This window comes from Physeter macrocephalus, chromosome 21 (genome assembly GCF_002837175.3).
Source record: "Physeter macrocephalus isolate SW-GA chromosome 21, ASM283717v5, whole genome shotgun sequence".
NCBI lineage: Eukaryota > Metazoa > Chordata > Mammalia > Artiodactyla > Physeteridae > Physeter > Physeter macrocephalus.
The window spans coordinates 97,124,088-97,137,864 of record NC_041234.1 but is presented as its reverse complement, the minus strand read 5'-3'; the positions used below and the strand labels follow the sequence as shown (position 1 = coordinate 97,137,864).

The window sequence follows — 13,777 nt, the reverse complement described above, 5'->3', positions numbered from 1 at the left end:
TATATATATATATATATATATATATATATATATATATATATATATGTTCATTTTGACCTAATTAACAGGTAACTCCCTATTTGACTGCAGTCAATACCATCCACCCAGTCTGTGACAGCAAACGTTAATCAGTCATGTTTACTCAGAAACTAATATAGTTCTTATTAGATTCACTTTTTTCAAAAAAGTATCTGTCCTGATCCGTAACCTATACTGTACACATTGCATCTTTCACATACAATTGGTGAACTTTTATATTCGCTTTGTAACTTTTCCAGGCTTAAACTTCCTGGGGAGAAATAAGTTGATATAAGGGGTTTTGCTAGCTTAACAACCATAATGTTCATTGAATTCTACTGTATATAGACAGAAACTTCATTTTGTACTAGTTTTTGGTTGATGTTAAAATCGGTTAATTTAACTGCCCCCCCTCCAGTGCATATTAGTCATTTTATTTGGTTGAGTCATCTGTTTCCTTGGAAACACAGACTATATATAGTCATTATGTTACTGGTTGTATTTAAAGCTGTGAATGAAAGAGCAATATCATCAATAAGTTGTTACAGAAAGGGATACAGAACATTCTAGATCTTCACTCTCTGTCAGGTTATTCATTATATAACTTAACTACTCTGTTTTCTACTTTTCTATCTATAAAATTGGCTTCACGTTAATATTTGAGCATCCTCTTACATGTCTTATACGGTTTAACTTGTTTTAAGATCCACAGATGTGTACTTCTCAGCCCAGAGTTTGATGACATTTTGAGAGGACATAAAGCTTGCTCCTACTGGATGCCCTTCTAGATTTCCTTCTCTTTCATCCTCTTGTTCCATTTTGGGCCACATTGAACAATTCCAGATGCCCCTTGACATTTCAAAGATTAGAAGACTATAGATTTTTCCTCTCAGCTCTACCGATCCAAACTGTCCCCAATTGAGTTTCTTTCATCTGACCTCAAAAACAATTTCATTTTCATTGGTGGATGATCATTTATTTCCTCAAGCTGATCCCCCATTGGCTGAAGGGGGAGGGTAAGGAAAAGTCAGTTATGTGATTATTATTAGCAACATGCCAAGAGCAACAATATTATTTCTTGTTATTTAAGTGTAGAGTATCCCTTTGCCTGTTTACTGCAGGTTTCATCTGCACATATACATCTTAGTGCTTCCTTCCAGTGAGAAACTGAGATAAAATAATAAAGAAGGGAAGCTTATAAGATCATGCAATTAACCTGAGGGAGTCTCAAAAATACATTCTGTGAAGATTTTTTTTAAGATAGATTTATTTCTATATGAGATAGTTTAGGTCTAGGTATCCCTAGTGACTTGCTTCTCGTGTTAAAATTTTAAACACCCACCCACACACACACACACACACACACACACACATTTCAGTAACACAAAAGTGATATCACAGATTTGTGAGCTTAGCGATAGAAAGAGTCCAGGGAGGTTTCTGGTACAACGTAGTGCCCACTGCATCGCTGACGGTTGATCATCTCTACTTTGTTTGATCCTTTTCAATAACAGAAAACTTACGTATCTCTCTAGACAGTCCATTGCATCTTTGGAACGCTCTGTTGAAAATTCTTCCTTATATTGCCTTCGTGAAACATCCACTCAGTAGTGGCAAGTGTGAACATCTGAAGCACAGAAGCCACTTCCCTCGTTTACCTGAGAAACTTTCACAAGTGTAAAGACAGATTACCATAGGTTCCTGAGCTTTCTCTTCTTCATTCTCAACATCCCCAAGTCCTTCAACTATTTCTCATCAATCGATGACTCTGTTTCCTCTTCCTTTGATTATGGCCTCAGGGTCATTTTTCAGTTTTCTAAAACTTACATGGATAGTTATATAAGTAAAAACAGGCGACACCATGTCAAGTGCTTTGCAAGAATTTAAATGTGAATATCCTCTTGCCCCCCTCTCATCTTCTAATTTCACGAATCTATTAGAAAACTTATTAAGCATAACTGGAAATGACTTATTCTTTATAAAAACCTCATGCTGTTATTCTTCAAGATGCTGTTATTCTCCAGATATTTATTTTGTCCTTTCCTTAAAAATGAAAGGAAGAAAGAAGAATAAGAGCCTGGCAGATGCTTCTTGGTACCCTGAGTAATTTGGACTTGACAAATGTCAATGTGACATGAAAATTTCTCTTGAGATTTTACTGTTACTTTTACAGTGACTGGTTAATATTTCCTACATTGTTCTCAGGACTCAACTCCTGTCATTGACTAGGGATTGAGTAGAACTGGAATAGCACCCGTTTAGGGGCAGTTAGCATGCTGAGGAGCGGTGGAACTTGTAGAGCCCTCTGCTGAAGGAGCATGTGGAATGTGGACTTTGAGGGCTCTGAAAATATCTGAGAAATGACCAAGAACCTTCCTCTTGTCAGCAGCACTGGAGCTACAAAGACAGAAACAAACGACATGTAGATGAAATAGGTGATCACCTTGCCAGTGTAATCTCATGTATTAGCATTGACACTCAAAGGCTCCCTTTACCTCACCCCAAAACATCTTCGCTGGCCTTCCATAGTGCCCCAATTTCCACTCTAAGAAATGTGTTCCTCTGAGTTGAGACATTGCCTCTCCAAGAGTCCCCAACACAGGAACCTGTGTTAGAATGACCCATCAAGCTAAAATCATCATTAATCCCTGGACGTGGATTCGTTTGTGAGATTGCTTTGCAAACGAACTGCTAGCTGAAAGCAGGACCCTAAACACAAGACAGGTAAGTTGAGATAAGGCCAAGGGACAGAGCCAGAGAATGAGAAGGACAGTCTTACTTAGATGAGGGTTTGCTGAAGTTGGAAGATCTAAGAAGTCCACGAGTGACAGGAGTGGGAACTCGGTCTTCAAAGGAAGACTACCATATGGGAAGATGAGCAGGCAGGGAAGTCCGTTCTTTGACCTCAGATATTTCTGGCCACGTATAAGGGAAGAAGCTGAAAACAGCCTGAAGAACAGGCAAAGTGCTGCAACCAACACAGAGCAGGCCAGGCAAACTCTCATGACGACTGGTCACGAGACAGCAACTCCGAAGTTGGCATGTCCCTTTTTTCTCCATCCCCCACCTCACTGGATGTACAAAGAATAGGTCAGAAATGATGCTAAGTGAAAGAAACCAGACACAAAAGGATATACGTATTATATGATTCTGTTCATATGAAATGTCCAGAATAAGCAAATCCATAGAGGCAGAAAGCAGATTATTGGTTGCCTGGGGCTGGGGGAGCCGGGGAAATGGGGAATGACTGCTGATGGGCACGGGGTTTCCTCATGGGATGATGAGAATGTTCTGGAATTCAGTGATAGTGATGGTCGCACAGCTCTGGGAATGTACTGGAAACTGCTGAATTGCACTCTTTAGAAGCGGGAATTTTATGGTTTGTGAATTATATCTCAATAAAAAGTTTTTAATTAAAAAAGAAGAGACGGCCCTTTTAATCATGTAGGTCCTGAACAAAATCAAAGATCTATTTAAAGATCCTACCATCAGGACCATTTCTTGCTCTAAAAAGGTTTGCCATTCCACTCCTTTCTCCGAACTCACCGCAAGCTTCAAGTCAGTCAGTTGCCAGGTGGTGATGCCCGCTGACGGGCCCAGGCACTTGTGAAGCGCTCACACGCTGACACCTCAGCATGCAGTCCATTGCCAGCTAGACAGCAGACTTTGGTGGTGGCTCAATCCTAAATCTTTAACTAAAAGTAATTCTGGGACAGAACAAGGTCACACATTGGAAATAAGTTCCGTCATTTTCACTTCCTCCCTCTGAGATGTTAATGAGAGAAGCTGCTCTGCATAATATGGGACATCTTTCCAAATTCACAGTGACATTATTGGCAGGGTCAGAAGGAGCTGCAAGAAAGTCAGACCATCCCCCTCCCCACACCTTGCCATCACCTAAGAATTTCAGAACCCTTTGTAGCCACACAAATGGTTCTGTACCATGAGACTCTGTGGTAGATGAAACCATGCTTTAATGAGATCCTTTTAGTATTTTTACAACTCAGCTTCCTTCAGGAAGATCAACCCTGTAAGGGTGATTAGAGCCAGCCTCAAGCACACTCACCCTGTAATTTAGAGACCCCAAAAACAAGCAAGTGTCTGGAGACAAAAAAACTCAAAGAGGTTCAAATGTCTGGGGCCAGATTTCTAATCACATCTCCCCACCCTTACCTTTTGATCTTTTGCGTCAACCCAGGGGATACCCACCCTTTTGAGGTGGCCCCATGAAACAGAAAAGTCAGTGGATCCTCACCATAACCCAACTAGTAAAAATCCCAGAAAGATTCTCTTTAAAAAGACTTGAATCAGTAGTTGCAGATGGCTTCAAAAGAAATCATTTTGTATCCTTTCTTCTTTCCTGATGTTCCAAAGAATAAGAACATTTTCTACTTTAGATAAAAAGATTTGTTATCTTCATGTTTTTCAAAATGACATAAGGGCCAGGTTTAAAAGGATTTTAAAATTTAAATGACTATATTTCGCAGATGATTATAGCCTTTTAATTCTGGGCAGATTTGACCCAAAGTCAGGCCTGTCCACGGACTGCGCTCCCGGTGTGAGAAGACCCATACCAGGTCCCAGAGTGAAATAGCCTAGGCAGTGCCCTGTGCCAAGAGGCTTACAGATCAGGGGCTCCCCAGAGCGCACTGCTGCTTCTGACATAGTTCTGTTTTGCCCACCCCGGTTGCCCCCTTGGTGCATGGATAACTGGACAACACAAGGCCCTAGGAGTTTGATGTAAATGGTGTTTTATCGAAGCTATTTTGATGCAGCAGTTTTGATGCCAGGGACATTCTATCATGGTCGAAGAGAAAACTTTTATACTTTCAATTTGTTAAATTGTTTAATATTGCTAAATAATGTGCTAATGTTCACAAGAGATGTCCCTATCTTATCTCTGCAATCATATAAGTGGCTTAAAGTTGGGTTTGGGATGTCTGTTGCATGCAAGACTTGATAATGAAAGAGTTTGCATTTTGATAAAGTGGCTTTCAAAATAACTAATAAGAACCTGCTGTATTAAAAAAAAAATAAAATAAAATTCAAAATTTACAAAAACCAGAAAAACAAAATAGAGCCTAGAACAGTCAGGACCCTTTGCAGTGGCTACTTCTTCAAAACCTAGCCCAGTGGTTCTTAAACCTTATTCTGCATCAGAATCACCACCTGCGTTTGTTCAAAATGGAATTCCTGGGAATTCCACTCCCACTTCAAGATCCTGATTCATATGACTGGGGAGAGCCCCAGGAAACTGCATATGTGGCAAGAACCCAACCGATTCCAATGAAAACAGTCCCGAGTGAACTTTTTGAAAAAACTGCCGTGGAGCTTTGCCCACCCACCAAGCAGGATATTCAGTCACCTTGACACCATTTTAGGAGGAGCAGCCTGGAGGAATTGGGTCCACTTTGGCTTGCACTTCTGACTAAGTGATCCCTGTGGAGTCCCTCTAATAGCCACAAGCTGAGTTAGGAATAGGTGTGTCTGGTTAGGTTTGGCTTGTTGAATGATACTGATGACTCTCTGTTTGCTTTTACTTGCCACTCGTGGATACCTTGTGCACCCTAGAAACAGAGATACCAGACATAGGTAAGCAAATCACATGGGTGGCTACCTAATGCCCCTTCTTGCCTAAGACGCCACCTCCTAATAATGCGCTAACAGGGAAACTTCTTAAGTAAGGTTAAAGGCATAATGTGAACATGAACTTGGAAGTTATAACTCAGGTAAGTGTCTTCCAAAAGGAGAGAGCTCCACTAAGTGGGAATTTGCTGGAGGATCAGAATATACCAAAAAGAAAACAAGATAAGTGAAAGCTGGCTGTTCAGTACTTCATGGGAAAGCAAAACTTTCAGGCTTATGTTTTCCTTAGGTGATATCACAAGTGAGTCTGTAAGTTCAAATAGATTCGATGTTTTCAAGTTGCAGGTAGAGAGGGAGGTAGCACAGCAATCTTCCTGCTTCCAGGAATGTAGTTGACGTGTGTATTAAGAGAGAATGCCCATGATGACCTTCTTGAATAAGATTTTTCCATTTTCCTCTTATGTGACCTCATGGTTTCTATTTTATCCCACCAAAAAAATAATAAACTTTAAACTGACCATTTACTGACAAGGGCACATAACTCTGAAATTAGTCATAATGAGTATTTGTATTCAATTTGTTTATGCATTACACTTGTCAAAACTGTTCTAAATTACCTGAAATTGCAAAGGAGAAAATTGAATTTGTTCACTTTCAAATGCCAATTGTCATCAAAATGGCACTGATAGGGTTTGTAATTTGGATTTTGTTTGGGAGATGCCACTTCCTAAATCCCAGTGCACAAGATCAGCCTTGCTACCTTGGCATAACTGATTCCTTAAGCAAATTAAATTGGTTATCAAATTGCTTACTGGTAAAATGTTGCCCAGTATTAATTATAAGCATTAATTGCCCATTTAACAATCTGTGTGATTTTAACTAGCATGAGTGAAGGGATCTTTGCTAAGCTGAAGGGCATTGCTTGAATATAAAACTAACCAGAAGGTGACAATAAGTGTAACACTGAAGCTGTAAGAGAAATCTTCACGTATCTCAAATTGCAATACGCGTTTAGACACAAGGGATTAGAACAAATTGGAATGTAGTCCAGTGGTTTTTCTTTCTCAGGTTTGGCATGTTTTCACAAAGTATAAAGAAACAATCTCAGAAGAGCTGGCGTGCACTTGGGAAATGGCGTGAAATGGCAAGAAATTACATCTCAATATAGGAGACCTTCCTGACTGTTGACTGTCAAGAAAATAACCACCAGATTTGAATTTGGTGCGTTGGGCTGTTCTATTTTCTAAAGGCCAGTGTGCAAAGTTTGAGAACAGCCTCGCAGAGCAACATAGAAGAAGACAGTGACACTGATTTTTTTTGTTGTTGACACTTTCAGACCAAGACAATTCTTGTAGGTATTTATTTTGCATACACAGTCACATATGATCTAATCTAATATTAGTCCAAGCACAGGCTTGTTGGTGACCCTGGGTGAGCCTTCTATGTGTCTGGGTTTCCCCAGCTGAGGTTTGAGAAGAATGATAATTCCAACTTCCCTCACAGGCACATTGGGGATATTCAATAATAAATGAATTGAATGCATTCCAAAGTGCTTTTGTGCAAATAACATTTCTCTTGGAAAAAGAGCCTATGGACTTTTCCTAAACAAAACATGATTGATCTGGCTCAGTTGAAACTTCCACAGTCTGACTACCAAAGTATTGAAGGTTGTTTCAGGGAAGGGTTGTGACCCCTTCTGTAGTCTAGAAAGATCTAAGGGCACTGGAAAAATTTTATTCTGAAGGCAAAAAGTGCAAGTAAATATGTCAAAACTTTTACTCAAACCCCTATTTAAGCAGTCTTTGCTACAGAGATGCTTTGTCTGATATGACTGCCAAATCAATTCTGGAATCTGTTGGGACCCTTTACAGTTTATTTACAGCAGCTGTCATGGTGGTTCCAGGGTTGAAGATGTCCCTGGAATCTACCGGATTCTCTTATTTGATGAAGGTAAGTAGAAAAAAATCAAGAATTCCAATTGGATTTGATTTTTTTCCAATTAAAACCATAAACTGGGTCTCAAATCAGTATTTGCCAGCCTTACTATCATTAATATAAATATGCTTAGAGGGCAAATGCAATCACAAATACAATCAGGAACATGCCAGTCCTTAAGAGTATCTTAATTATTCTAATGACCTTCTCCCCTCCATTTTGCTTGGCTAAGTAGCCAAGGCCTGAACTCCTCTATGTCTTAGTTAGTTTCATGTCCTACAGTCTAGTTCAGCACTTCCTGAACATCAACCCTGTCAGACCCTCTGTTGGCACTGAGGTAGAGAGAGGAATAAGGTTCTTGCCTGCAAAGAGTTCACAGTGTAGCTGGAGAGAGAGAGATGTGGAAAAAATAGTGCTTACACCCAGCACTCAGATCTCAGTTTCTAATACCATTCTTCAATAAAAGGAACCAGGGGTCCTTGGAGAAATGATTCATTCCGGTCCTGGAGCAGGGATTATACAAGATGAGCCTGCAACGTCTTGTACTTCCAGAAAGTAAGGAAGTGCTCAAAAAAAAAAAAAAAAAAACAAAACGCACCGACATTGATGGGGGTTTATGAGGGGCACATAAGCCCACAGAAGGAGCTCCCGATGGCTAAAGCTGGAACAATTTGAGCAACAAAATAAAGTCACATTGGAGTTTAATGCAAAGTATAAAGCAAATATCCATGAGTCCATACTGATATAAATAAATGGTTGAGTTCATAAATAAATGGAGGAGAAAAGATAAGGTTCTCATGCAGAAGAACTCCAAATAAATTATGTAGCTACTCGACCCTCAAGGAGGTGGAGTCTAAGTGACTTCCTTCCAAAGAATACAATGTGGAAAGTAAGAGAGAAAGTAAATTTGCAGAGGAGAAACTTGACAAACACTACCTCAGCCAGGCGATCGAGATCAACATCCACAGTAAGTCATGTTGATATTATTACCCTTGATTTGATTTGATGAGAATGGCACTTTACCCTTGTGGTCTTCCTCCCCAAAACCTGTAATCGCTGTCTAACTATGAGAAAAAAGAAAAATCAGACACGTTGCGGTGGGGGCATCCTACAAAATATCTGACCAGTACTCCTTAAAACTATCAGGGTCATCAAAAACAAGGGAAGTCTAAGAAACTGTCACAGCCCAGGGGAGCCTAAGGAGACGAAGACTAAATATAATTTGGTATCCTAGGTGGAACCCTGAAACAGAAAAAGGATATTAATTAAAAACTAAGGAAATATGAGTAAAGTATGGACTTCATAATTTAAAAAAATAATGCTAATACAATGTGATAGCTGCTGCTAGGTCACGTGTCCCTCCTATCTGCTCATTTCTCTCCCTTTCTACTTCTGTTGTAACATTTGGGTCATAGCCTATTTACTGATCTGACTCCCCCACTAGTCTGTGAGTTTCATGCAGCAAGGGGCTGTATTGGGCACACAGGTAGGTCTCCAGACCATAGCACAGTTCCTTGGCACATTGTTTGCACTTAGTAAATACTTCTGAATGACTTGATGAACAAATCCACAATAAAGAAATGGTATTACCAAGCAAGGAGTGCAGCTGAGAGGTGTCAGGACCTTGGACCAATGACGGTGGAGATAAAGAGAAGTGGGCAGATTGGAAAAGAGCTTAGGAGGTAGAATTTTTTTTTAATGATGTTTTACTGAATATGGGGAATGGCAGAAAGAAGGAGCAGTAAAGAATGGCTTCTGGTTTCTGGCTTAGACCATTGGGTGTGAGGCAGAGTGCTGTGCAGTGAGCACGTTAGAGATAAGACAAGATTGCTCTCCTCCAAGCTCTCGTGGTTTACTGGGGCATACCAATACATTTTTTAAAAAGTAATATGATGTGTGATCCCCGAGAATAGAGGTAAGCATAGTGCAAATAACCGAGCCTAGACATTTCCAGAAGGCTTTCTTCAGAAGATGATGCCTGAGTAAAGCCTTAAAAGGTTAAAGTGAAGAAAGGAATGTGCACCACACCAAGGAACATTTAAAAGTTTGTACAGTTTTTAAAGATGGGAACCAAATGATCAGAATAGCCCTGGAGTCAGTATAGGGGAAAAATGGATTTAAGATTTCAAAAACACCTCCTATGGGCAAGACTATAGAAAATATTCCAGGCCACCGATGATAGGAGTTAGAACTAATGTGATGGCAGGAGGGACAAAGCTTCTGAAAGCTTGTTTTCAGGCACAGTTAGGCACAATGTGGAGAGAAAAGGGGAGAGTAAGGGTTAGACTTCCATGTTGGGAGCTTGGATGATATCAGCAGTACATGAACCTTAAGTTCAAGCAAAATGTCCCCCAAACCAAAGTTCCTGCAGCTATTGGAAAAATGATATTAGGAGTAGTCAAAACTAATGAATGAGCTCAGCCACGTACGCAGATAAAAATAACACAAGATCCTATGTAAATATGTAACTGAAGAGTTTCAGGAATACCAAAATCCAATCAAGGTAACTTGAGTGTCACCTTTTGGAGGTATGGATGATTGTAATTATAACCAAAACAAGGTCAAATATGATCACTTCTATTATGTCCTGAAAAAGGAAAAGTGTATTAGAGAAGTACGGTGGTCAGCTGACAAAAGGAAGCTTGGAGTGGAAAAGTATCTCCAGCACAGCCCTCCCTAAGACACACTCCTCACTTTTTGCACGTGCCTTTCAATTTCCAACAGGACCCTGGGAGGACAGTAGTGACTGCAAGTGAGGCAGGAAGCCCAGGAGACAAGAAGTAGGTTTTTGAAGGATGGGGAAGGCAGGAAGAGAATAACTTCTGTTTGGGATTTGTTGAGTTTGAGGTGACTTAGACATCCAGGCAGTCATCTAGTAGGTAATTGGAGAACTGAGGGGGGTATGAAAGGTATGTATGAGAAAAAGGATCTCCTGGGATTTTCTATCTTCTGCTTCTTTCTCTACCCCCAAATGGACCCTATTGGAATATCAGGAACATTACAGGTTAGCAGTATGCACTGAATTATTTTTTAATCCCAGACCCATTGCTAGAAAAACAAAGAGGTATCTATCTCCTCGGTACATAAGGAAGATACATTAATTCTTTTATCTCTTAAGAGAATTTTCCATTTGTGACAAAAGGCAGACCCCAGGGAGTGTATGCTGAACAAATTGCTTTGAATAACTTTACTTTTCTCTTCCTTAGCACAAGTCCTGCTCACAAATACTATCTGGCTATGGACCCTGTGTCTGAATCACTTTATCTATCAGACACCAATACCCGAAAAGTCTACAAGTTGAAATCTCTTGTGGAAACAAAAGATTTGTCCAAGAATTTTGAAGTGGTGGCAGGAACAGGAGATCAGTGCCTTCCCTTTGACCAGAGTCACTGTGGAGATGGAGGGAGAGCATCGGAAGCTTCACTGAACAGCCCTCGAGGTAAAAATAAAAAATCCTTTGGTTATCTAAAGGTTTCATTTGACTTCGCAGAATCTTAAGATTGTTATCACACTGTAGTGTCCATCCATCCCAATGTACCTCCGACAGACATCATCTCTGAAGTCTATCTCCGACGATAGGCACACCCAGGACTAATTTTTAGCCAATATGCCTTAGTATAGTCCTAACTGTTATTAAAATATTGGAATGCTTCTTTTCTGGTTGATAAATAGTTATTGCCCAGAACCCTCTGCCTCCCGGACACCCCAGCCTCTCCCCATGATCTCCTTCCTGGAAACTCCCAATAGTCCAACAACTAAAGGGTTAACTCCTGGCCAGCAGAGAGCCTCCAGGAGGAAGGCTTTAGCACTGTGGCCTGCACTGGTTTGGGGTCAGGTCTGTGCCACCTTCTACCGCTTTCAAATATATTGAGTATCGCACAGACTTTAGACATTCCTGGCTTTTCCTTACCAACCAACCTTTAATGAACCTATCTTCCATTAATTTATCTAAGTCATTCTTGAAGTTATTTACATTTTCAATTTATATCACCCCTAGTATAACAAATTCCAGTTTTCTTTTTTTTTTGGCCTCCTGTGAGAGCTCGGCCTTACTATTATTTTTTTCTAAATCCAGCTTCTCAATCTTTAAGGGCCAACCCTCAATTCTGTTGCCTGGGATTTGTAAATAAACGTGTTCTCCCAGTCAGCTTCATGATTTTATAGACTTGGATCATATTCCCGTCTTAGGCCACTAAGCTGAAGGAATAGTCAACTTTTAAGTCTGTCGTCATATATCATCCACCCTATCTCCTTAATTATTTAATCATTCTTCTCTGTTCCTTCTCCAAGATGTTGTGTGTATGTGTGCTTTTATTTCAGCAGGTTTTATGAAGTATTCATTGTAGTGGGTTTTAAGAACCCAATGTGCTTTTTTTTTTTAACTATTACACAAATAATACACAATTGTTGCAGAAAAATTAGAAAAGAGAGAACACAAAAAATGTTGTTAATTGAGGTCACCCATAATCCTACCACATCTAGAAAACCACTGTTAACATTTTAGTGTATATCCTTCTAGACTTTTTTCTATGCATATCATATATTTTATTCTCTAATAATGGAATCATATTATAGAATGCCGTTCCGTAATCTGCTTTTCATACTTAATGTATTATGAACACCTTTCCATGCCAAAAAATATAGTGAGGTCAATGTGTTTAATTTGTTAGATGGTCAACTTACTATTTCAAATATTAAGAGGTTACTCTTTAGCTATTTGACATTTGCCATATGGGGATTAAATTTCAACTACAATCGGAGTTTAAAGCCTTCCCTTTCTTCAACGCCATACTCAAGGCATGTGTCTTTCATAAAGCCCCTCTGGCTAACCCAGCCCATTAAATCTGAATTTCTTTAAGAGTGTCTCCACTACCCAATTAGCACCTGATTATATTTTGCCTTCTTTTACTTTCCAGTCCTCTCATGAATGGAGTGTTTTTTATTACCAAAGTGAGCTGCTTGAGATGAGAAACTATATCTAATATTTCTTTTGACCCTTCCCCACCTCCTCAGCAATATCTTGCACAGTGTGAGATCCACTACACATGCTTCTTGTGTAATTGACCAATTAGGTAACTCTTATCAGTACCCAGGTATTCCTAAGAGGAATTTCAATGGCACTTAAAGGGGATGACCTTTTTTCCCTAAGGGAACATAAGCGTCCCCACCCATAAGTATCATGGTAAAGTGTTTGGGAATGTTTCTTTTTTCCTCTTGTACCTGTGCTCGATCCTTACACATAGTAGGTCCGCAATAAATATTTGATGAGTGAATGCATAACTCAGGTGCAACATATAATCAGCTCATCTTTCAAGGAAATACATCAGGCTGGGTCCCACCTTTTACACAGGTTTAAAACGCTTACAGGTATTATAAGGATTTCTGCATGAGAAATAGGGAGGAATCAAGCTTGTATTGTGCCTGAAATTGACATCCTCCTGAGTCGCTGCTGGTATGAAAACCACTCATCTCACCTACCACATTCAACCTGCCACATAGAGGATGAATGTCAGCTTTTCCAAATAAAGCAAATAATTGGTTCACTGCAGCTCTGCTTTTTTTTTTTTTTTTTTTTTTTTTTTTTTTTGGCTTGGAAAGCAGCAATAATAGAGTCCTGATGAGCAGGATTTACATGAACTCTGGAAACGTCAGTAATGAGAGTGCCAAAATTTATATATCTATTAAAGTTAACATTAAACTAAGTTTTTCTTCTTGTCATAGCTAGTAGCGCATTTTCCTTTGGCTTGACTTACGCAACCTTCTATCTGAGCGTGGCTTTTACAGTAATCTGGTACACTTTATTCATCCCAAAGCAGTACAGGGCCCTAAGAACAGCTGGCCCAGTCTTCAGACAGCTGAATGTCTAATCCATCCAAGACAGCTTTCACGTAATGTACTAAAGCTGTTGTTGGCAACATCTGCTCTGATCCAGTGAGTGAATAAGGATGTTTAAAGGGAGGGAATGTGTGACTCACACGAAGTGTCCATCACATCGCCTTCAACCATATTCACAGTGTTTGAGGACCCTGTTAGTGATCTTCGAAATCACTCAGATGGCAGAACCTATGTCCAGACATCGGTTGATCTGAAAATGCTGGTCAGAACACGTAGGTGCCTAGCTAGGGCACCCATCTCCACGCTGAATCTAGGCAGCACTTACCCTTGGCAGTGAATCAGAAGTGAGGTTCTCATTATATGGAATGCTGCAGGGCAATTTCATAGACTTCCGTAGAGGAAG

At 39.9% G+C, this 13,777-nt stretch overlaps 1 protein-coding gene across 14 annotated transcripts in view; it reads left to right on the top strand.

The window, feature by feature from the left end:
- The window catches only part of TENM1 (teneurin transmembrane protein 1), an 813,855-nt gene that overhangs the window by 696,306 nt on the left and 103,772 nt on the right, over nt 1–13,777 (top strand). For 13 of the 14 annotated variants that reach the window (XM_028482674.2, XM_028482672.2, XM_028482671.2 and 10 more), the window contains 2 exons: nt 5,590–5,610; nt 10,746–10,978. In XM_028482674.2, coding sequence (XP_028338475.1) covers nt 5,590–5,610; nt 10,746–10,978 — 254 coding nt within the window. Of the gene's footprint in view, nt 1–5,589; nt 5,611–6,940; nt 6,956–10,745; nt 10,979–13,777 lie in introns of all 14 variants that reach the window. The other variant, XM_028482669.2, reaches the window with a different exon arrangement.